This window comes from Ambystoma mexicanum, chromosome 4q (assembly GCF_040938575.1).
Source record: "Ambystoma mexicanum isolate Mex_15411 chromosome 4q, UKY_AmexF1_1, whole genome shotgun sequence".
In the NCBI taxonomy this organism is placed as follows: domain Eukaryota; kingdom Metazoa; phylum Chordata; class Amphibia; order Caudata; family Ambystomatidae; genus Ambystoma; species Ambystoma mexicanum.
Window position 1 is genome coordinate 537,957,097 of NC_090928.1, and position 22,392 is coordinate 537,979,488.

The 22,392-nt window shown below is 44.5% G+C and overlaps 1 protein-coding gene across 1 annotated transcript in view; it reads left to right on the plus strand.

Annotated features, from left to right (window-relative positions):
• The window catches only part of ECT2L (epithelial cell transforming 2 like), a 2,055,529-nt gene that overhangs the window by 519,390 nt on the left and 1,513,747 nt on the right, over window positions 1–22,392 (plus strand). The window contains exon 7 of the mRNA XM_069608104.1: window positions 14,458–14,585. Within this exon, the coding sequence (XP_069464205.1) occupies window positions 14,458–14,585 (128 nt within the window). The remainder of the gene's footprint in view (window positions 1–14,457; window positions 14,586–22,392) is intronic.

Consider the following 22,392-nt stretch of genomic DNA (forward strand, 5'->3'; position numbering starts at 1 on the left):
CAGGCCCTGCCTTGGTTGACCTCCATCCTCCTAGACCAACCCTCCCAGGTTCAACTTGGGTCCTTTCTCTCCACCACCTTTCTCTCCACATGTGGTGTTCCCCAGGGCTCTAACCTCTCACCGTGGCTCTTCAATGTCTACTGGCCCCCCTGGCCACGCATATCACTGAAAGTTAGAGAAGAAGGTGGAGACCTTTTTCTCTAACTTTCAGTGTTATGTGTATGACACTCTGCTCTCTTTCAGGCTACCCTCAGCCTCCTCTCCTCTCCTGCTCATTCCTGGTGGTCTATCAGCGATTCAGGAGTGGTGCACCTCCAACAATCTCTGCCTTAATGCCAGTAAGACTGAGATCCTTCTCATTGGGACCCCTGCTCCCGCTTTTCCTCTCTCACTCTGGCCGCCCTCCTTGTGCCCTCTTCCTTCGCCTTCCTGTGAGGCTAAAAACCTTGGTGTCATCTTTGACTCCACTCTCTCCTCCTCTCCTCACACCATGGACCTTGCCAAAAAGGCCCACTACCAGCTGCACCTCCTCAGAGGTATCCTTCCTTTCCTCAATTTCTCTCAGAAGCTGACTGTCTCCAGAGCCCTGGTTCTCTCTAGGCTGGACTACTGCAAAAGCCAGAATCGTACCAGTACTGCAACCACATAAGGTCACCTGGTACTAAAACTGCGCCTTTGTGCTTGATAAAAAATGCTGACCTCCATTACTGCAACTATGGGAAGCGGTGGTATCCCCCGCTTCCGTTAAAAAAAGAGAAAAAAAAGGACTCTGCAGCGCCGACCCACATACGTGGGTGGGAGCTGATGCTGCAGAGATAGCGGGAAGTCGTCGGCACACTTCTGTGTGTGCCCCCGTTAAGGTAGTGGCCGGGGGAGAGTGGGGTAGGGGGCTGCGGCCCACAGTGGTCTATCTGATCACTGTGCTGCGCCATATTGGTCATCGACATTTTCGTCTGCGAAAATATGGGCAGTGCAGTGATCACATGGATTCCAACAGCCTCTTTCTCAATCTGCCTTCCTCTACTCTCCGCCCTCTGCAACTAATCCAGAACAGGACTGCAAGACTTATGCTTGGCCTCATGCCCAGGGAGTGTATCTTTCCAGCCCTCAAATCTCTCCACTGGCTCCCGGTGGCTGCAAGGTTCAAGTTCAAGAATCGCTGCATCGTCCACAAAGCTTTCTGGGGCTATGGCCCTCACTACATCCAACTTCCTAAACATCTTCCTTCTCAAGCCCTTCGCTCAGCCACCTGCAACTCAGAGGGTCAGACGCTTCTCTAGGCAGAGAGTGGGGGGTAGATCTCTCTCCTCTGCAGGTGCCTCCCTCTGGATTGGCCTCCCTGCTCCTCTCAAACTTGAGCCAGCACACCTGAAGTTCCGGAAGCAGCTCAAGACCTTCCTTTTTGCTTCTGCTTTCTCTCTCTCTCCCCTGCTGACCAGCTTGTATGCAGCGCTGACTGGTTGCCTGGCTACCCTCAGAGTCTCACAGGTACCAGGCTCCCCCTTGACCCTCAGAGTTGGAGGTGGCCCCTGCACTGCCTCCAGACCTACCGCACACTCAGGGGCTGTATCTGGAACCCCAGTCTCCTGTCTCCTTCCACTTACCCAGAGCCGCGCTGCCCTGGCTGCACTTACTCAGAGCATTGCTGTCCTGATTGCACTCTCCCCCCCGACCCCTGGCACCTCCCCTCTCCCATTCTATGATATGATAGGTTATTTTTTTTTTTTTTTTTATTTTACTTGTTATAATTTACAAAAAATGTTTACAAGAAAAGAAAAAGAGAATATAGTACAATTCTCAACTCCAGTAGTCTCGTCACTTCGTCTATCGAATAACATCAGTGGTTTCAAGTATTCCATAGACGGATCTTTTTCAGGTCACATCCCCCGAATGATTCCACCTTGTGTTTTTAGAGTTTCAAATTCATGAAGAACTGGGAAACCGCTATTACGTAACTGGTGTTGTCTCCCTCGATTAAGCGGTTCCACCAGTGCTCCTCGTTGCACGTTCTTGACTCCTTGAATAAGTGGCCCAAGTGTGCCATTCTCAGCCTTGTTAAAGCGCCACACACAAAGTAAGTGGCGCAGCGTCTCTGGTTGTATCTTGTTTTTACAGAATCGTCAACTATTGTCAGATGTTGATTTCCTGATCGCTTTGATCTCATTTGTTGGCAAGAGATTCATTCGCACTCTTAGGAAGGTTTCACGTAGAGTTTTACTTGGGAATTGTTTTAAGTAGTTCGGTAGGTCATTTAAGCCTCTCGTTATTGATGGCAAGTGGCTTATCAGTTTACTTCTTTGATCTAAGGATGTTGTCTGTATCCAGTCATGTTCCTGCAGTTTTCGTTTTACTTTGTTCGGATTCAAGATAAGTTCTTCCTCAGAGCTATTTATTTCCACCAGTTATTTTTCGTGTTCTTTCGTCCAACACATCAGAATTTTGCTTTTCTGTGCTTCAATTTCCGTGTGGATAATAGACATTACATTCGGGCAGGTGCTAGTCAGTGATTTCCTGTATAGCATTAACGAGTTTCTAGCAACCATCGATTCCAATGATTGCAGACACAGTTCCTGGCGTATGGTCTTTGCCGGTGTGGATTGCGGTAGGTTCAAAGTATGTTTCCAAAACAAACCTTCTAGTCGTTTCCAGAAGTCTGAGGGTATCGCCAGTAGTGCGTCTGCACCGTAGATCAAGGACGGGACCACCTTCCCTTTGTAAAATTGAATAAGTGGAATTGCTGTAAATCGGCCAAATCTTCTGTCAATTATTTTTGCTTGACATGCCAATTTTTTTGCCTTCTCTAATCGGTGCAGTTGCATAGGGTGCTCTTGTTTGTTGTTGCTGAGGATTACCCCCAGGTATTTAAATTGCACCACTTGTTGTATTTTCTCACCTTCCAGGGTCCAGCTAAAATTCTCTGTGCGGGTAGTTTGTTTCTCCATGATCATAACTTTGGTTTTGGCCCTGTTAATCTCCACGTTGTTCTTCTCTATATATAGTGCCAAAGCGTTTAGTTGGCGTTGTAGACCAATCGGAGTGTAGTCCATTAAAATAAGGTCATCCGCGTAGAGTAATCTTGGGATCTTAACCTTCCCTACTGTAGGTGGAAAAGACTGTATCTCCTGCCCGCTTTCTTCAATATCCCAGAGATAGGAGTTGAAGAGTGTTGGTGCAAGAGGGCATCCTGTCATGATCTCTGCTTCCAAAAGGTCAGGGTTTTCCCAACTCCCTTGGAATCAGATCCATAACCCAGGTTCCGAGTGCCAACCAGTCCCAATTGGGACCTTTTGGACCCAGTCCTGGCGCCAGTGGCACCAGGCTCATAAATATGCCCAGTCCCAGCGCTGGAAGCGCCGGGCTCATAATGCTTGGGTGGACTTACCTGCAGCAGACCATGCTGCTTACTTGCCTGCCAGTTGAGCCTCTGATCCTCTTCTGTTTGGAACTACTTTTCCTGTTGGGTGGGGCAGGAGCCACTCCCTAGATTCAGAACACTGGAACTCTCCTGGAAAGCAGGAACTCTTTTCTTACCTAGGCGTGGCTGTGGAAGGAGACACCTAAGCACTACAGGAGGCTATTTAAACCACACCCGATGGATGAATCTTGCTTTGCGTTATTCTGCATCCTCTGCAGCAGAACGCTCATCGTGTCTTCTGCATCTGATCCTGGGCCTAAGGAAAAAGGCTTACCATCCGAATCCAGTCTTCAGCAACACCTATAAAGACAAGAAAGAACAGGTTAGCATTACGGTCTTCAGTGACAGCTCTTCACTTACCTGGTCCATCGGCTGTCACCAACGCCTCGCGCTGCATTCCGGCATCTGAAAGACAAAGGCTTACCTACTCTTCGTGCGCTCCGGAGGTCTTCACACTGCATTCCGGCATCTGAAAGACAAAAGCTTACCAACTCTTCGCACGCTCCGGAGGCCTTCGGCGCTGCATCCCGCATCTGAAAGACAAAACAAGGTGCGTTTAAAGACATTGGGGAACTTTAATACTCACGTGCCATTACTCCTTTCCACATCTAACCCAGTGGGTATTCCGGCACCCTGCAGCCGCTCCGAACTTGTACCTGCAAAATAAAAAGACAGTTAGAGCGCATCGTGAAGCAGGCAACAAGCGCTTACTTACGTGCTTCCAGGCGCTTCTATTCATCACACGGGCTCCATCTTCAACTCACTTCAGCCCGTCATCCGCCATCGCCGGAACCCTGCAAAACAAGAAACATCATTACTAAAGACTTTAAAGACATTAGAATTACTCGAAACTTACCGTTTGTGCAGTAAACGACGGACAGCAGTCCTCTGAAGTCAAGAGGCCTGCTCCCTTTATCCAGTGAAGAAACTGGTTACAGCACCCTGCCCCGAGGCAGATGGAGAGCACGGCGTTCACTTACCTAAGGTGAGAGCGTTAACCTTTGGGGTTCTACAGGAGAAGAGAAAGGGAAGAAGAGAGAGACATTCAATAACCCAGTTCCTTAATCCCATATTTTCTATCTGCAGACATCTTACCCTTCAAGTCAGACATACAGTGCACAGAGGTCCAGCCCAAAGAGCCAGCCGTGTGTTACACATCACCTTTGAAGATACGGTATACGCCCAGTCAAGACCGGCGCCTCTACGGGAATCAGGTGAGCGTTACAATCCTTGCTTTACTCCTCTCGCCGTGGGAATTAACTCAGTTAGCATCCCTCCTTGGTTTAAACGCACTCTTATAGAGGTGTTCTGGTGCAATGCTCTAATGGGCCCCAAGATGTTTTCTGGACAATTTCTCGCTGTTAGTTTTCCCCAAAGTATTTCACGATTGACCTGGTCAAAAGCCTGGACCAGGTTAATAAAAGCAAGGTAGATCTTTTGGTCTCCTTCTTGTATCCTGCTTTTTAGGGTGGTTAGTAGGAGAATGTTTGGTGCCGTTCCCCCATCTTTCACGAACCCTGATTGTAGGGGGTCCTCATACCCTGATTCTCTAGACCATTTTTGAAAATTTTCTAACAACAGAGCCGAACACCTTCCCCACAACATCTAACAATGCGATTGGTCGGTAATTCTTAGGTTGGTCTCTTGGCCCCGACTTATAAATTGGGACAATTGTTGCTGTAGTCCATGACACGGGTATCGATCTTGTTTCGTTGCATTTTTTAAGTACCTCGTATATAATGTTTGACCATTCCACAGCATGTTCCTTCAGGTCTGCGTTAGTGATACCGTCGGGCCCAGGGGCTCTTGAGTTGTTCAGTCGGACAAGTTTTCTTCTTATGTCCTCCCGATCCCATGCATTTTCCGAAGTTGAGTTTGGCAGTTCTTGGTTAGCACGCGAAAATCCATGTTCGTTGTTGGGAAGATCGACATAGCTCTCTTTCCGGAATACTTTCGTGAAGACCATGCTTCTTCTCCCACGTAATTATTTATCAGGTCTTTTTGTGAGTCTGACGTATTCCTGATTAGGGTCCAGAAATCTCTAGTTCTCCTACTGCATATTGTCTTCAGCATACCTGCTGCATCGGCTTGGTTCATGCTTTCTCTGTGTTGTCTCAGCCAGTTTTTATAGGTCCTTCTTGCTATTTTCATTTCGTTAACTAGTTCAGCAGTAGGTGATTTCTTAACTTGTTGCTTTAGTTTCCTCATTTTTTTCCTTTCTTCCACAATTCCTTTGTTAAATTCGTGTTGGTGGATTTTTGATTTATCATTTGGCCGGAACTTTCTTTTGACTTCATATACTTTTAACAAAGGTTGATAATCGATAATATTTTCCGTGTTTGCTCGGTTGTTTACTTTGCTGGTGTTTTTGTATGAGTCTGTTAGCTCCACAACTGCACTAGCCAACAGTCTTAATTTTGTACCGCTACTGTCTGTCTCAATTTTTGCTTCCATGGTTGATTTTATTCTTCTTGTGCACGCCCATTCTACCTTTAATAGGTTGTGATCACTATTGGCCGTTCTCACAACCTCGTACTCTGTTATAATTTTAAGTAGCTCATCAGAAACAAAGATGTGGTCTAAATTTGCTGCAGAGTTATCTCTCTCCCATGTCGGTATTCTCATATTGTCTCTATGTACTGATGTTTGTAAGCTCTGCAGACCCCAGGCAGTCATTGCCTTAATCCAGAGATGGCCACGTACCATGTTCAATGGCACCTTCTTACCAGTCCCGTATTTCGAGTTGGGTTTTGGGCAGATCACGTTAAGGTCTCCACATAAAATGACAAATTTCGGTGTCCATTCAAGGTGTATTCTTTCCAGAATGTTATCTGCCATTTCCAGGTAGTCCTCATTTTTAATCACTGCAGGATTCCAATATGTGTTCAACACAATTATTACTTCGTCCTTTGCAGTGTTTTTACTGTTTACTGACAGCTGGTTCGACCAGTTCAAAAGAGACCCTTGGAAATGGCTGTTTGAGATCACCGATTCGATGTAATGTAGTCCCGATCCAGATCTAATAGCGGTCAGCAGGCCTGAAGAGGGGCGTCCTTTGTTTGAACGATCCGCGGGGGCTAGGTAGGTTTCATAACCCTCCAAAAATGGCTTCTTAGTTAGCCACGTTTCCTGCAGGCAGATGACGTCAAACTCTCCCAAGTTGACGTCACTCTCTGTCAGGAGGTGGCTAAATCCCGAGTATTCCAACATGCCATGACGATGTTATCCTCTTCCAAAGGCCTCACGACGTCGGTCCCAGGTCCTGCCTTGATATCCTTCCGTGACTTGCATGGGATATGCTAGGTTATTTATAACACGCTTAATACCCAGAGGTTTCTAAGCACGGACCTGGGGATCAAACCTTTGTTGCTCCGTGGCTTGCTTCAAAGGTGAGCACGTTGCCCCTGAGCTATCCTCCTACACTTTGCATCTCGCACTTGCACAATCTGAATGACACAAGGCCTAGTAAGATTGTTTGTTTTGTTCTTCCTCTGTCTCCCCTCCCTTGTCTTGTCGCGCATAGAAACACTTGTGTACAGGCGCAATATAAATTACATACCATATCATTGTCTTGTAAAACAGCCTAAGCAGCTCTTGTGACTGCCCGTTTCGACTGTTTATCAGTCTTCTACCTTCATTGCTTTAGGGGGTACCCAGTAATTTAATTGCTGAAAAAAAACATTGAGGGGCACTTGGTATTCTTTTTTAAACCACTATCCAACACTTTCCCCAGATATTCTAGGACTTTAGTTTGTTTATATAATTGCACCAGTCCTAAAATATGTTGGGAAGGTTGTTTAGTGGGTTAAAAAAAATAGAGTACCCCTTGATGTTTTTCCCAGCAATGAAATCACATATAACCCTTTCGAGTAGCAGGGACCCACCTCGGATAGTTCCAGTCACCCCCGGGCCCACTGGTTTTCAGTTCTTTTCTACACAATGCTGGATTGTTATCCTCGTTAACGCAGCAGTCTACTCACTTCCAATCGCTTCTAAAAGCTGAAGCTATCTTCTAGGGTATCAATCCCAGGGTCGGCCAGTGCTGCTCCCCTTATAAGTGGGTGTTTCTTGCCCCCGGTCCTGATCCCCAGACCAATGTGTTTCCATGCCCGCAGAGGGTGCCTTCTTGGGCGCTTTACTATATTTTCTCTCCCAGCTTCTAAGCAATCTCCTTGTGCTTGCTGTTTTCACTTATTGCACAGTTTTCAGTTTACTTTCAATCCCTCTCCCCCATTCTCTCCTCCGCTGCACAGTATTAGACTGCACCTTGCAGGTCTGGTTATTTCTTCATATACTTCAGCCTGATCAGCTTGAAGCTTTTCCCATCGCCAGAGTGGTCCCTCCTGGCTCCAGCTCTAGCATCAGCAAAGATCCCTTTTACTTGCAAGCGTTCTGTGATCTAGACCCAAGTCATCCGATTTGTGCATGTGCCACTCCTGCCCATAGTTGCCCCTGCAGGTGTTTCTTTTCTGCTCCATTCCAGGCTCAGGTTCGGGCTGCCTGCACTCACTCCATGCTCGGTGTGCAGGCTGCTCTCAGTCTATTTTCCAATCACCACCACCACAGCTACATTTAGTGCTTCGTTCTCCTCACCCCACCTCTTTGCATCATCTAAATTTAGGATCTCATACCATAACCTCAGCACTATCGGAGCTCCGCTCCAATGCAGCCATCTGGTTGCTGCTCGCCAGCACCCCCTTTCATCCTCATTTTTGCTGTTGTTCAAATGTAACTTAAAAACTGCCCTTTTTAAGATTTGGGCCCATCAGTTATTAGCCACTAATGGCATTTCCTTTGTTTTAGACAATACTTTTATACTTTTTATTTAATATTTTTCAAATTATGTATATTTTTATTATTTCTGATAAACTTTTGAGTCTTTGTCCAAGCTATAAAAAAGTTATGTAAAATTGATATAAAAATTCTAATTAATATCGTATTTATAATCACATTAATTGCAGATTTCCGTGGGATAGTCCAGCTGCTATCATGTTTGATAGTGGAGTGGGCAAAAGCCTGATTGATTACATGCCCCTTCCCCCCGCTGATCGCTGCTCTGCCCTGCCTGCGAATGCAACTGCCCAAGAGCTAGGTACGCTCTAATGGGCTACCCACACCCTCGAGCAAACAGACACCCAGTGACCCCACCACATGCTCCTCCTCCGGCCATACCCCCACACCTCACAAAACCAGGCAAACCCACTGCCCTAACACTCAGCTGCGCCCATGTCAACGCTTGCTCGCTCTCAGCTCATGCCCTTGACGTCCATGACCTAATCTCAAGTCTCAATTTTGACATCCTAATAATCAGCGAAATCTCCACAAAGCCTGCGGCCCAGCTTTTGCTCTAGCAATCCCTCCGGGTTACACCATAATCAGGCAAGACCGTCCCCAACTGAAAGGAGGTGAAGTTGCTATCATATCTAAAGAAACCATCCTGATCAGAAAGGTTGACAGCGAAATTGGAAACCACAGTGACTACCTTCTTCTTAAAGTTAACCCTTCCCCCCTACTGCACTATTGCCCTTCACATCATCTACCGCCCCACAGGGCTAGTGACTAGCTTCCAACAGTCCTTCACACATACCCTCTCCAACAATCTAAAGAAATCCATAAAGGCTATTCTCCTAGAGACCTCAACCTCGGCCTCTACAATACCAATGACGCCCCTGCTACCGCTCTTGCCAAAGCATTATCCACCCTAGGATTCAAACACGCTGTTACTAAGCATACCCACATTAAAGGTTGCACCCTCGACTGGATTGCTTAGTATAATTGCTCCCCACCATCACCTCCATCTATCCCATTCCCTGGTCAGACCACCACATTATTCTCTTTGAGCTGAACACTGCTAAGGAAACCTGGAAGCTCGAGACTCCTCTTTCCCCTGCCCTCACCAGATGCGCTCGCCAGCTCACCAAAGAAAGGCTCACACCCTTCCTCTCATTGCCCACTCTCAACCCACCATTTGCTAAGGACCCTGAAACCCGTGCCCTTACATTCAACACCATCATCGCCAAAGCTGTAGACGCCATTGCCCCACTCACCCTTAGGAAAGCTAAGCGCACCAAGCACACCAATTCCCGGTTCTCTCCTAAACTCCTGGAGCTATGCATGAGCTATCCATTACAGTGGGCCAGGAAGGTGTATACAAATCTAACAAAGAGCAAAAGAGAGGCCTTTGATGAGAAGCTGTGGAGTCAACTATTGACAGCCATAGTTAATAAAGGCACCAAGAGGGTTTGGAAATTAATGGGAGCAGGGAGCCCTATAGATCACACATCAGTTGTTGGCTGTATACTAGAACAGGCCTGGTATGATCATTTTAAGACACTGTATCATGAGGACAGAGGTTATCAGAAATGAAGCTGTCTTGTTGTGATTAATGAATCCGGTCTTGCAGCCACCCAGCCGACACCATTGGTTTTGCGCAGAGGAAATGAGGTTGGCATTTGCAATGCAAAGAATAGGTAAATCTCCAGGCCCTGATACAATTTCTATACATCCAAACCATCAATCTGGGTACCATATATGACTCAATTGTTTAATGCTATTCTAGAGTCTATGTAACGCTCACCTGATTCCCGTAGAGGCGCCGGTCTTGACTGGGCGTATACTGTATCTTCAAAGGTGATGTGTAACACACGGCTGGGACTTTGGGCTGGACCTCTGTGCACTGTATGTCTGACTCGAAGGGTAAGATGTCTGCAGATAGAAAATATGGGATTAAGGAACTGGGTTATTGAATGTCTCTCTCTTCTTCCCTTTCTCTTCTCCTGTAGAACCCCAAAGGTTAACGCTCTCACCTTAGGTAAGTGAACGCCGTGCTCTCCATCTGCCTCGGGGCAGGGTGCTGTAACCAGTTTCTTCACTGGATAAGGGGAGCAGGCCTCTTGACTTCAGAGGACTGCTGTCCGTCGTTTACTGCACGTACGGTAAGTTTCGAGTAATTCTAATGTCTTTAAAGTCTTTAGTAATGATGTTTCTTGTTTTGCAGGGTTCCGGCGATGGCGGATGACGGGCTGAAGTGAGTTGAAGATGGAGCCCGTGTGATGAATAGAAGCGCCTGGAAGCATGTAAGTAAGCGCTTGTTGCCTGCTTCACAATGCGCTCTAACTGTCTTTTTATTTTGCAGGTACAAGTTCGGAGCGGCTGCAGGGTGCCGGAATACCCACTGGGTTAGATGTGGAAAGGAGTAATGGCACGTGAGTATTAAAGTTCCCCAATGTCTTTAAACGCACCTTGTTTTGTCTTTCAGATGCGGGATGCAGCGCCGAAGGCCTCCGGAGCGTGCGAAGAGTTGGTAAGCTTTTGTCTTTCAGATGCCGGAATGCAGTGTGAAGACCTCCGGAGCGCACGAAGAGTAGGTAAGCCTTTGTCTTTCAGATGCCGGAATGCAGCGCGAGGCGTTGGTGACAGCCGATGGACCAGGTAAGTGAAGAGCTGTCACTGAAGACCGTAATGCTAACCTGTTCTTTCTTGTCTTTATAGGTGTTGCTGAAGACTGGATTCAGGATGGTAAGCCTTTTTCCTTAGGCCCAGGATCAGATGCAGAAGACACGATGAGCGTTCTGCTGCAGAGGGTGCAGAATAACGCAAAGCAAGATTCATCCATCGGGTGTGGTTTAAATAGCCTCCTGTAGTGCTTAGGTGTCTCCTTCCACAGCCACGCCTAGGTAAGAAAAGAGTTCCTGCTTTCCAGAAGAGTTCCAGTGTTCTGAATCTAGGGAGTGGCTCCTGCCCCACCCAACAGGAAAAGTAGTTCCAAACTGAAGAGGATCAGAGGCTCAACTGGCAGGCAAGTAAGCAGCATGGTCTGCTGCAGGTAAGTCCACCCAAGCATTATGAGCCCGGCGCTTCCAGCGCTGGGACTGGGCATATTTATGAGCCTGGTGCCACTGGCGCCAGGACTGGGTCCAAAAGGTCCCAATTGGGACTGGTTGGCACTCGGAACCTGGGTTATGGATCTGCTTCCAAGGGAGTTGGGAAAACCCTGACCTTTTGGAAGCAGAGATCATGACAGTCTAATGTTGTACCACCTTCTTGGATTAGGGCAGAGATTGTTCCCATGTATAAGAAAAGGGACAGGCAGCAACCCTATTGGCCTTGTGTCCAGGAGCACTTATACGTTTCCGGAATTAATTTGTTCTTAAAAAATGGTAGTGGGGTGAGGGGAGATTAACCAGCCCTGACATTAGGTGATATTCAAAATGAAATAGCAACAGATGTCCACCAACTGGTAGAACTCTCCCATCCCCTGCACACCCGGTTTGTGTGAAAGAAATTACTACAAAACAGTCTACAGATTTCAAGGTAAAACAATTATATTTTACTATGCATTAGGAAAAAAGGTTAAATTACATATTATTGGGAATTCTGTTCACATATTTTATCATAACATTCACCTGTGGACATTATCGATATTCATTTTCAAAGATAGTTCCCTATAAAACAAATCAAAGTTTTTGGAAAAAAGTTCAACAATAAGACTTTTTTGCAGTGGTCAATTTCTTGTATTACGATTTCCTAGACATTAGCTTGATGCATTTCGGGAATCTGTTCCCTTCACCAGGAGCTCTTTAGTCCAATAATAAACATCATAATTGTTGCTACCTGAAAGGAATTTGTACAGAAATTGTAATTAGATAATAGTTATAAAACTATTTCTCAATTTTCAATGGTTTTTCTATCATGTTTCATAATGTATCCTGGATGAAGTTCTTATGTCTCATCTATTTCTTATATCCAGTAATGTAGGTTTCCTAATTTATTCAACTTTTCTCATCTTTCGTGGTAAGGATCCAGTCCACTACCACTTTCACATAGAAGGCAGTATGATGGCTGCAAGAATACAATAAATGAAAGTAAAATTGTGCCATTATAGGCCGATTTCACTTCTCGATGCAAGCAGGAAAATCTTTGCTGAAGCTGTATTAGGGCACTTAGAGACCTGGATCGATTAACAGAATGTAATCCATCATCTGAAAGTGGGATTTCAATCTGGCACAAGAACAAATGACCAAACCCTCCGGCTCCAGCTATTATGCATTAAATATGTGTCACTGAGGGACAGGTTTTTGTATTATAGACCTAACAACAACCATTGAATGAGTTCCCAGGGCAAGGCTTTGGGATGTGCTAGCACGCATGAAAATGCCACCAGTTGTTGAGGGCTATCCAGAGGTTATATCAAGGAAAGCAGGCTGTTAGGTGGAAGTTGGATGGGAGTACTTCCAAACCATTTGGGATAGAAATGTGCGTAGGGCAAGGGTGTGTACTTGCTCCCAAGCAATTTTGCTTGCTTGTTAATGGGGTCTGCGAGAGGTTGCTGGTGTTCCTCTCGGATGCCCTTCCTTTTTACGCGATACATTCCAATCCTTCTGTTCGCTGACGATGCAGTGTTCATGTCGCTTTCCCCTGTGGGTGCTCAAGCTGCAACTAAACGAATTTGTGAATTTTTGCTCAGCCAATGGACTAATTATTAATACAGGCAAGACAAAAGCCCTGGTGTTTAGAGGGAATCGGACAAAGCACAAAGCCACATTAAAATTGGATCTGAATGGAGAGCCTATGATTATCTTGGCTTGAGAGTAAGAGATGACTTCTCGGTGGACTGGCGGAGTAGCTAAATTTGGCTTAACCCTAACAAGGTACAGTGGTACAATTGCCAGGTTCTCCCGTGAACAAAGGAGTGGACCATTTAAGGTGCCCATTGAGTCCTCCAAGCTGCAGGCTGCGCAGACAGATTTGTACTGGGCGATGTAAACTGTTGTTCACTTTCAATAACTGAAAATAATTTTATCAAAAATGTGTTACGCTTGCAATTAAGTACCCCTAATTTGCCAGTGTTCATGGAGCTGGACTTGCAGAGGCTGGAATCTCTGTGCAGGTCAAAACGCATGTATTTTGGACTAGAATTTGGTCATCAGAAACAAAGTTCAAATATAGGGAGGCTATGATGGACCTCCTGGCACAGGCAGGAGGGATCTCCTTGCCATTGTTCCAGCATACAAAGAATGAGCTTACTGCCATAGGGTTAAGTGCTTTTTGGTCACAACCGGATTTGATGAATTCTTCGTCCAAGTCGATGATCAAACAGGCTATGAATGTTAAAGTAGAATTGGACTTTTGAGCGTAATGGACCAAAAACCCTGATTTATGGATTACAGGGACTGCAAACTAACACTTGGTTATGATAATTACTTGGATGTTGGGCAGTCTAAGTACCTGAGATCATTGTATGTTAAATTGCGGTTGGGCATTTTAGCAGTGACAAAATGGACTATTAAATGGCTCCACGGGAAGGAGGAAGCATGTCTGTTGTGTAGAATGACATCTGAAAGTATCACTCATTTTCTGCTAATTTGCTAAGAATATCTAGATCTCAGGAAAAAAATGTAAAACCGCTATTTTTGGTAAGGTCTCTTTGAACTGTGGAGCATGCAATGAAGCTGTTCCATGACTTCTGACAGATTAGTGGTTCACTCTGTGTGTAACTACTTGTCTAGAGCATGGAGGAGGATGGCAAAAATCAGAAGAATATAATATGATAGCCATCCATCTGTCAGGTTGTTTTAACAGGCTGCTTGTATTTTGATATGGCTAATGATGATGATTGTTCATATTGGTTAAATTAACTGAATACATACTAAAAAGCAAGTTGATTTTAATATGTGTCATTTGTAATGGCTGATGTCTTATTAGTTAGGCTGTCTATATTTGCACTTAGATTACCTTGAATGTAGGGTCTTTGTATTTGGGATCGTTGCGCTGTGTTTTTATAGGGGTGCAGCTGCTACTGTTTTGCAGAGGTGTTTCTATTGGATGTGCAGTGCATTTAGGTTTTAAAATCTGCACCCTTTTGTACATGTATTGTTTGTTTCATGTGCTTGTATGGCAAATTTGTTGAAATAAGCTGAGAAAGAATATATGTGAAAAGGTGCATAATGCAGTGTTAATTATTACATGAACGGAGCCTGTTCAGTATATCTAGCTCACATTAATCAATTGTTGTGTTCTATCTCTTCATGGGTCTTTCATAGGGCAAGGGCTCTCCTTCAAATCTGAGCCTTTCCAAACAGCTCCTGCAGGACAATAAGGATGTCCCGAGCATTAGCTTGACGCTTGAAAAACAGCTCTTGTCAACCTCAGTGAAGGATTTTCACAAAAGGTAAATCCCATAGTCCTAACACATGTGTTTAGTGGCTATCAGTATTTAAACATGCAATGAAATGTTGTGAAATTCATGAATGAGAATTCAATTTGATATTAATAAGTTCAGATTTTTTTAGTATCATAAAAAAGGCTTCACCATTAAATAAGTTGGTTTATTGATTTGAACAATTTGAGAAAAGTGCATGCATACATATATTTTATAAACATTATTTGAAACTGCAAATTTGTATCATCCAAAATAAATACTAATGATTCTGACACGTCGGTAAATGACACATACAATAATTACTAGTTTGGTGTTATTTGTCTGATTTTTGGGGATGGTTGTTTGTTTTTCTGAGGTTTTAATGTGTCTCTCACACTGTACAATTGTCAGGTTCTTGCCTTTTCCCTGAGAGAGTGCTCAAGTGTATCTTCCTGCTTGTCACTCCCTTTTCCCGGCCAGTGTCACAGCTTTTGCTTTCTCACCTTTCTTAGCCAGAGCTTTGGGTGTACCTTTCCTTTTCTCTCTGGACTTTTGTCCAGGGCTTATACCATTTCTTCTTTTGCCTGGTATTTGTCCCTTTCACTCCCTAACTTCCTTTGGCCTCTATCTTTGCTTTTGCTGTCTTTTGTGGGCCATAGCCTCTGCTTGTTGACATACCACAGTCTCTAGCTTTTTTTGTCTTGGGATAAAGGGCCTGCTTATTTTCTTCTCTTATACCTTTCCATAGATCGCAGCCTGTGCCCGTTCACATGATCTGTCTCCTTTATGGATATGGTGCGCTGTCCACCACCTTCTCCTCATTGGTAAACCTATCCTGCTCACCCTCTTCTCCTGTTTGCTTTCTTTTCTCCTCTTCCACCTTCCTTATTTATCCAAGTTTTCTCTCTCTCCTCCTTCCTCAACTCTCTGACTTTTCCCTTAGTCCAACTTTCTAAATAATCTAGGGGTTCGCTTTCTCTCCGCCGTCCTCCGCTCTCGAGGTCTTGCAGATTGCCTCCTCCTCTCTCCTCTCTTGGTCCCCTTCTCCACTCCACAATCCTTACCTCTTCACCGAACAGTTCTCCAGCCCTCCAGCATAACAATTCCCCAACTAAACACTTTAAAAATCCATTTCACTGCTAGCTAGCCTATTTATAGTGGTTGGACTAAATAATCTCTCCCTTAATGGTTGTCAGTTATTTATTTATTGTTCACTTGTTAGGCGCTTATACAGCAAGAAAATACTCTTTCAAAGCGGCCACAGGGCAACAGGGAGGGGTCATGGGGATGAGAAACATTAAAATACATAATAAAATATTAAATACAGTGTGGGTAGAACAACCATACTATGCCTTGTGAGTGTTCAGGGCGTGCAAGTGCAGAAGGGAGGGGGAGTGGGGGTAAGTGCTGGGGTGCTCGTGGGTGAGCAACAGGTGACATGCAATGTATGGTAAGAGTGAGCCTCCAGGATGGAGGGTGTGCCGAGTCAAGTGCTGAGGATAGACAGAAGCTGGGGGTGATTCAGTGTGGGAGGTCAAGGCCCCACAGATGTATAAGGGCCCTGGACATGGAGCAACCAACTGTGAGATTAGTAGAGAAGGGGGGGAAGGAGGATGTAAAGAGGAAAGTCTTTAGGAGCTTCCGGAATTTGAGTCCTGCTCAAGACAAAGAGGGAGGGGGAGGCTGTTCCAAAAAAGGGAGCTAGCTGAGGAAAGCAATCAACCTCCTGCTCTCTGTTTAGCAAAGCGCTTTACATACAAAGAGTTGCAGATAGTGCGGTCCTCGGCCCCAGACAGCCTTGTGGATGATACAGAGGAATTTAATCTGTAAAGCAACCAGGGAGCCAGTGAAGACTTTAGGGCAGGGGAGATGGGGTCCCTGGGCTTGGGGCCAAGGAGAAGTCTTGCTGCCCTTTTCTGGATTAGCTGGAGGGGTCGCAAAGTGGAAAAGGGTAGATTCAGGAGGAGGCTATTGCAATAGTCAAGCCTAGAGAGAACCAGGGCTTGGGTAACATTGAGCTTCTGGGGAAGGTAAGAAAAGGTAGGGTTCCTTTGAGAAGGAAGAGCTGAAAGTTGGACTACTTGGCATTGTCCTGAGTGTGAGGGAGGAAGGAGAGAGAGAGAGAGAGAGAGAGAGAGAGAGAGAGAGAGAGAGAGGAATCAAAGATGACTCCAAGGTTTCTGGCTTCAGAAGAAGGAGCAGGAGGGAGCCATGGAGGAAGGCCAGAGTGAAGGGAAGGAGTCGGGAGCAGGGGTCCCAATGGGAAGGATCGCTGTTTTGCTGGCATTGAGACTAAGATCTTTGGAGGTGCACCAGGACTGAATGTCAGATAGGCAGTCAGGAATGATAGAAGGTGCAAGAGGGTCAGCAGAAAGTTTGAAGAAGAGTTGTGTTGTCTGCATAACACTGGAAGTTGGGGGAGAAGGAGGATATGAGATGTGCCAGCTGAAAGGACAAGTTTCTGTTTGAGCATGATCTGTGACTGGGATGCATTGTACGCTTAAGTTTGGAATAGAGGTCATTTAATGGGTGAGCTATCATCTTTTATTTCTTTTCTGTGTGGACTGCAAGCTGCTACGTTGGCCCTGCCGCCTTGAAGCTCCCTCTCAGGCTGCAGGGTTTACCCCTTTTTGGAGTTTGCTCTGGCTGTTCCCTGTACTCGGCAGGTTCCTTTATGCAATATGAAGTTTTTATTGGACTTGAAGTTTGAAAACAAATTTCATCTATAAGCAAAGATGTTTGGGTGTTCTTCCCTTTGATTGCAATGGGGGTGTTGGCTGCAGAAAGACTGGGTTGACGGTTTTCTCAAATCTCCCTATATTGTGGGCTGGCCGTGGCTGGGTCCTCTGTGTCCGATTGTTGCACAGGGAATAGTTCTGCTCCCTGACAGCCTGGGTGTTAAATCGAGAGAAGTGCAGGTCTCCCATAAATATACTCTTTAGGAGGGAAGCAGTTTTTTTGGACTGGTTAGGGTTTTCCCAGATTCTTCCTTGTTTTGTATTTGTAGTTGAGGTACCTGCATCCGCTCTGGGATTTCCCCCATGAGAGAGGAGACTGTGTCGTTTTTTTTAATGTTAGGTCCTGCAAAATGGCTTGGGAAATATGGCTGTAGGACAGATTCTTGAGTCTTTCCTAGTTTTGATAACCTAGTGATTTCACTTTCAAGGCTTTGGGACGATGACCAGGGGATCACTTTGTCAAATTATACAGTAACTAGCTGTTCCCGGCATAACATATGCCGTTCTAGCATATCTTAAAGGTCAATATCGGTCACTAATTCATTGGGTCACTTCTGTCCCCCTTCTTAAATTTCGGAATTACCACTGATCGCTTCCAGGAAGCGTAGGTCCCTGTGACTTATAAATGGTCATTGAAAAGGCTAAACGTATCAGATGGAATGAGAGGTATGCCTGGCATAAGAACAGTATCTAAGTTCCATCGATCACACAGGCCTCTATGATGTGTCTTTGTAGATGCGTAATTGTCAAACTTGTTCCATTGCAGATCCCTTTGATGGCATAAGATTGCGTAGTAGCATAATTACAGCACCTACTTACAGTTTTAGCTCGTGAAGAGGCATTCGTCCTTCAGTGTTTCGCTCTTTAGAGACTGAAACGTTGAGCCGGTAATGAACTGTTCATTGACACCGTAACTGCTGTGCGCTGTGTGAAGAGAAGTGGGGGTGGAAAGAAGTACCTTCGAATGTTCGCACTAGTGGAAGGTTGAGGTGACCACGTAGAACCCTGCTCATTCTTGTTTTTTGAAATGGCATCTGTTTTTGAAGTGGGTGCACTTTGCCATTTGGACAACAGAGGGCTGCCTAACACAGAGGGCTACCTAACACTGATAAATTACGTCCGTATGTTGAAATGATAGTTGTTGAAGTGGGTGCACTTTGCCATTTGGACAGCGGAGGGCAACCTAACACAGAGGGCTACCTAACACTGATAAATTGCGTCCATATGTTGAAATGATAGTTGTTGTTGAAGTGGGTGCACTTTGCCGTTTGGATAGCAGAGGGCAACAAAACACTGATAAATTGCATCACCCGAGTACGGAAACTTACTTATGCATTTTATATTTATATATATATATATATATATATATATATATATATATATATATATATATATATATATATATATCTATATCTATCACACACATAGATAGATGATGAAATCCTTACCCATGTGTAAAACGTAAGTCACAGTTGTGTGGCTAAAGGAACACAACATCAAGGGGCCCCAAATCGATTCTTTTGGTGACAGTTTGAGGCATATAAATAAGTCCTGTTCTTCATGAAAAGTATTATTTTTAATCAAACACTAGTCATTCTGCAACCTATATAAATCTTTGGTGGGATAATTCCATGACGACTACAGATCTCCTTTCTCATACACCACAAAATATAGATTTTTATTTACATCTAGACTAGTAGTAGGACCAGTTCCCACCTTGTTTTAATATATATCAATATGATCGTTAACATATGTGTTTAAATGCAGCTAAAAATGCAGCTAGAAATAGTTATGGTTCTAAAAGGATTACCTATTTGCAATAGCCTTGAATTGAGGCAAGAACTGATCCTCCCCCGGGAATATCTATTTCACTAAGGCCATCACCCTATGGCAAGAAGGAGCCCGGGGAACTTTTGATTCAATAGGGCCTGGGGCGGAGGGGAGACCTGGAGGACTTGGGGGTTCCCATACTGGCAGCTTTGGAAATGTCGAGGGGAAAAAGGGTGCTTTCCTGGAACGTTGCATGGATTGGGAGGCATTTAATAGACACAGGATGGCTCAATTTGATCCATGAATGTGAAATGTTTGTATTCAGGAAGCTTGGGCTTTATCCAACATCGAGATTAAGGGTACACGGCTTTTAATACCTTAGCATCAAAGGGAAGACCATCAGGGGCTACTAACTGATAGCTATTGTTTCAGGGTGGGTAGCAGAATTATGTCAACATAATGCACCATACTTACAGTTGGTTATGGCTAGAAATGTAGAGGGGGCATACCCCGCTCATATTTAACTTGTATAATAGCCCTAATGGAAGCATTCCCATTGGGACATTATTTTTACCCCAACAATTTATGACTTTTTGAGATTTTATTCCATCAGAGAAGTTGCATATTGTAGTAGGCAGTGATTTCAATTTACAATTTGAACCTCTAGGAGAACTGGAGGGAATGTGGGATGAGGTTGATCAAGAGTGGGACATTCCATTACTAGAATTAAATCCCCCCACACAGGCACATGAATACGACCTGGAAACAGCCCGGATTCTACACAGATTAAACCTGAGGGCATGTAATGGAAGGTGTACCGGTGACCGCCTAGGAGGTTGTAAGTTCTATGGAATTGGCTGCTCCCCGCAGATTGAGTATATTTTGGTGTCACTCTGTGATTGGGAGCTTATTGAGGAGTTTACGATAATTGACCGAAGACAGTGATCATAAACCTCTGTAGTTGGTTGTAAGATTAGGAGGTAGACTGGATGTTAAGCAGGTACTATCTGTACCATTAGCAATTACAGGAAATGGTAGACTTGTAATAAATTGGGAGCATATAAAGATGGCAGGTTTAAAACCTGTTATTTTTTGTGCAGCATTGGATATTACACACATTTGTGAAGCAAAAACCAGAAGGGGGGGGGGGGTTATGGTAATACAATTATTTATTAGCGGGACTGGTACCTCTTTTTACCAAACCATAAAAATAAATCAAATTGAAGGAGAGGGAAAGGTGTAATTGGTTCGACAATAAGTGCAGGATGGCTAAGAGAGCCCTATTTCATTGAATTACTAAAGACAGTAAATTAAATAAAGAGGAACGCCGCTCCTGTAGAACCACCTACAGGAACATAACACAGGAAATAAAAGGTTATTATAAAATCAAGTAATAAGAGCTCCAGAAGACAACCATCATGGAGCAATTCTAAGACCTTTTGGTCTTTGGTGTCAGATACAAAGGGTATCAATGATCATAGGTTTCACTTCCATATCCCACCAGATAACTGGTTAAACCATTTCTGTGGGCTGTATAAGTTTGTTGTGGACAATGTGGACGAGATTGACTCGGGGATTTGGTGCAAGGTTCAGAGTCCACACGGCCAATTATGGACATTACTTTGGCAGAAGTGAAGTGTCCAATTTTAAGTGCTAAAAGCCACAAAGCTCCTGGTCCGATGGGATCCCACTGGACCTGATGAAAGTTGAGCCAGGCGTTTGGGCTCCAATCTTGTTGAAACTGTTCATGTCAGTTGTCAAACTCAATTATGTCCCAGACTCCCGGCGAAAGGCACAGATTGTGCCTATCTATAAAAAGGGCGACAAAGGTACACCCAGTAATTACAGGCCTATCTCATTGTTAGAAGGAACTGGTAAATAGTCTGAAAAGGTGATTATATACCAGCTACAGGATTGGGTGTATTCAAAAGATTTGGTTTTTCATTTACAGGCTGGCTTTCGATTTGGGATACGTACTATTGATCAATGCTTTTGCTTATCACTCACTCTTAAAAAATATACAGTGTTAAAGATGATGCAGGTCTATGCTGTATTCGTGGACCTGCAGACCGCTTTTGATTCTGTCCCTAAAAGCCAACTGTGGCAAGTGCTGATGAAGCGTGTTGTCCCAATTGAATTGATAACAGCGACCCATCAATTGTATTGTAAAATACTGCAGTGGTAAGGTGGGGGACTGTAGGTCAGTGCAAGGAAGAACCTACGTTGGACAGAGTCGCACACCAAGGCTGCATCCTTGCTCCACCCCTGTTCTCCCATTTTATTAACAAAGTTATTTTGGCACTACTGTTTGAGTGTACAAGCAGTAATCTGAACCCCCCCCTAAACTCAGCATTGATATTATTCCGGCATTATTTTTTGCTGATGATGCCGTGTTGCTGGCTACTTCTTCAATGGGGATTAGGCGCAGTTTAAAATGCTTGGTCACCAATTGTACCCGATTAGGTTTGGCGCTTAATACAACTAAAATGAAAGTAATGGTATTTTGGCCAGCAAAAACTAAACCCTGTGTATGTCATATGGAATTAGAGGGAGTAGAGTTGGAAAAAGTACCATACTACGACTACTTAATGGTAAGATTTGATGAAGGCGGGTCATGGTCTCTACAGATAGACAAATCAAAGGTTATCCTTGACAGGAAGAGTGGGAGTATAAAGACATTTTTTGTCAATCATGGTGAGAGGGTGGTATCCCCAGCTATAAGTATCTTTACGGTTTAAGCTATACCAGCTGCCTTGTATGGAGGTGAATTATGGGGATACATTAATAGTCAACAACTTGAGATCATAGAGGATAGGTTTACTGTGCCTTCCGATTGGTTTCGCAAGTGCCCACTTGCTGATGGAGTGAGGCCTACAGTCAATCAATACACAGTTGGTTTGGAAACCATATTTTGATTGGATTAGACTTACAGCGATTCCAGTCCTTAGAAGCTTTCGGGAGGCAATCATAGTTCTGTTAAGTTCTCCAGATGGGAGATCATTACCATGGGTGAAGCATGTCGGACAACAATTGGAATGCTTGGGTTTAAATAGCATTTGGAATAACCCTGAAAATATAACCAATCACATGAGAGAAGAAGTGAAGCTTGCTGTAAGGCAGGCCAGTTATGAAAAAGTATAAATGACTGTCTTAAAGTTAGCTCTAAATTACCCGTATATAAAAACTGAGCAGGGAATTGAACGCTATCTGGGCCTTATAACACCTGCCTATTCTCAAACTCTGTTTATGGAATTTAGAATTGGTTACTCTCAAGACCGCTAAATTTACAAGCTGCTGGAAAGGTCGAACTCTGCAACATTGCCCGCTTT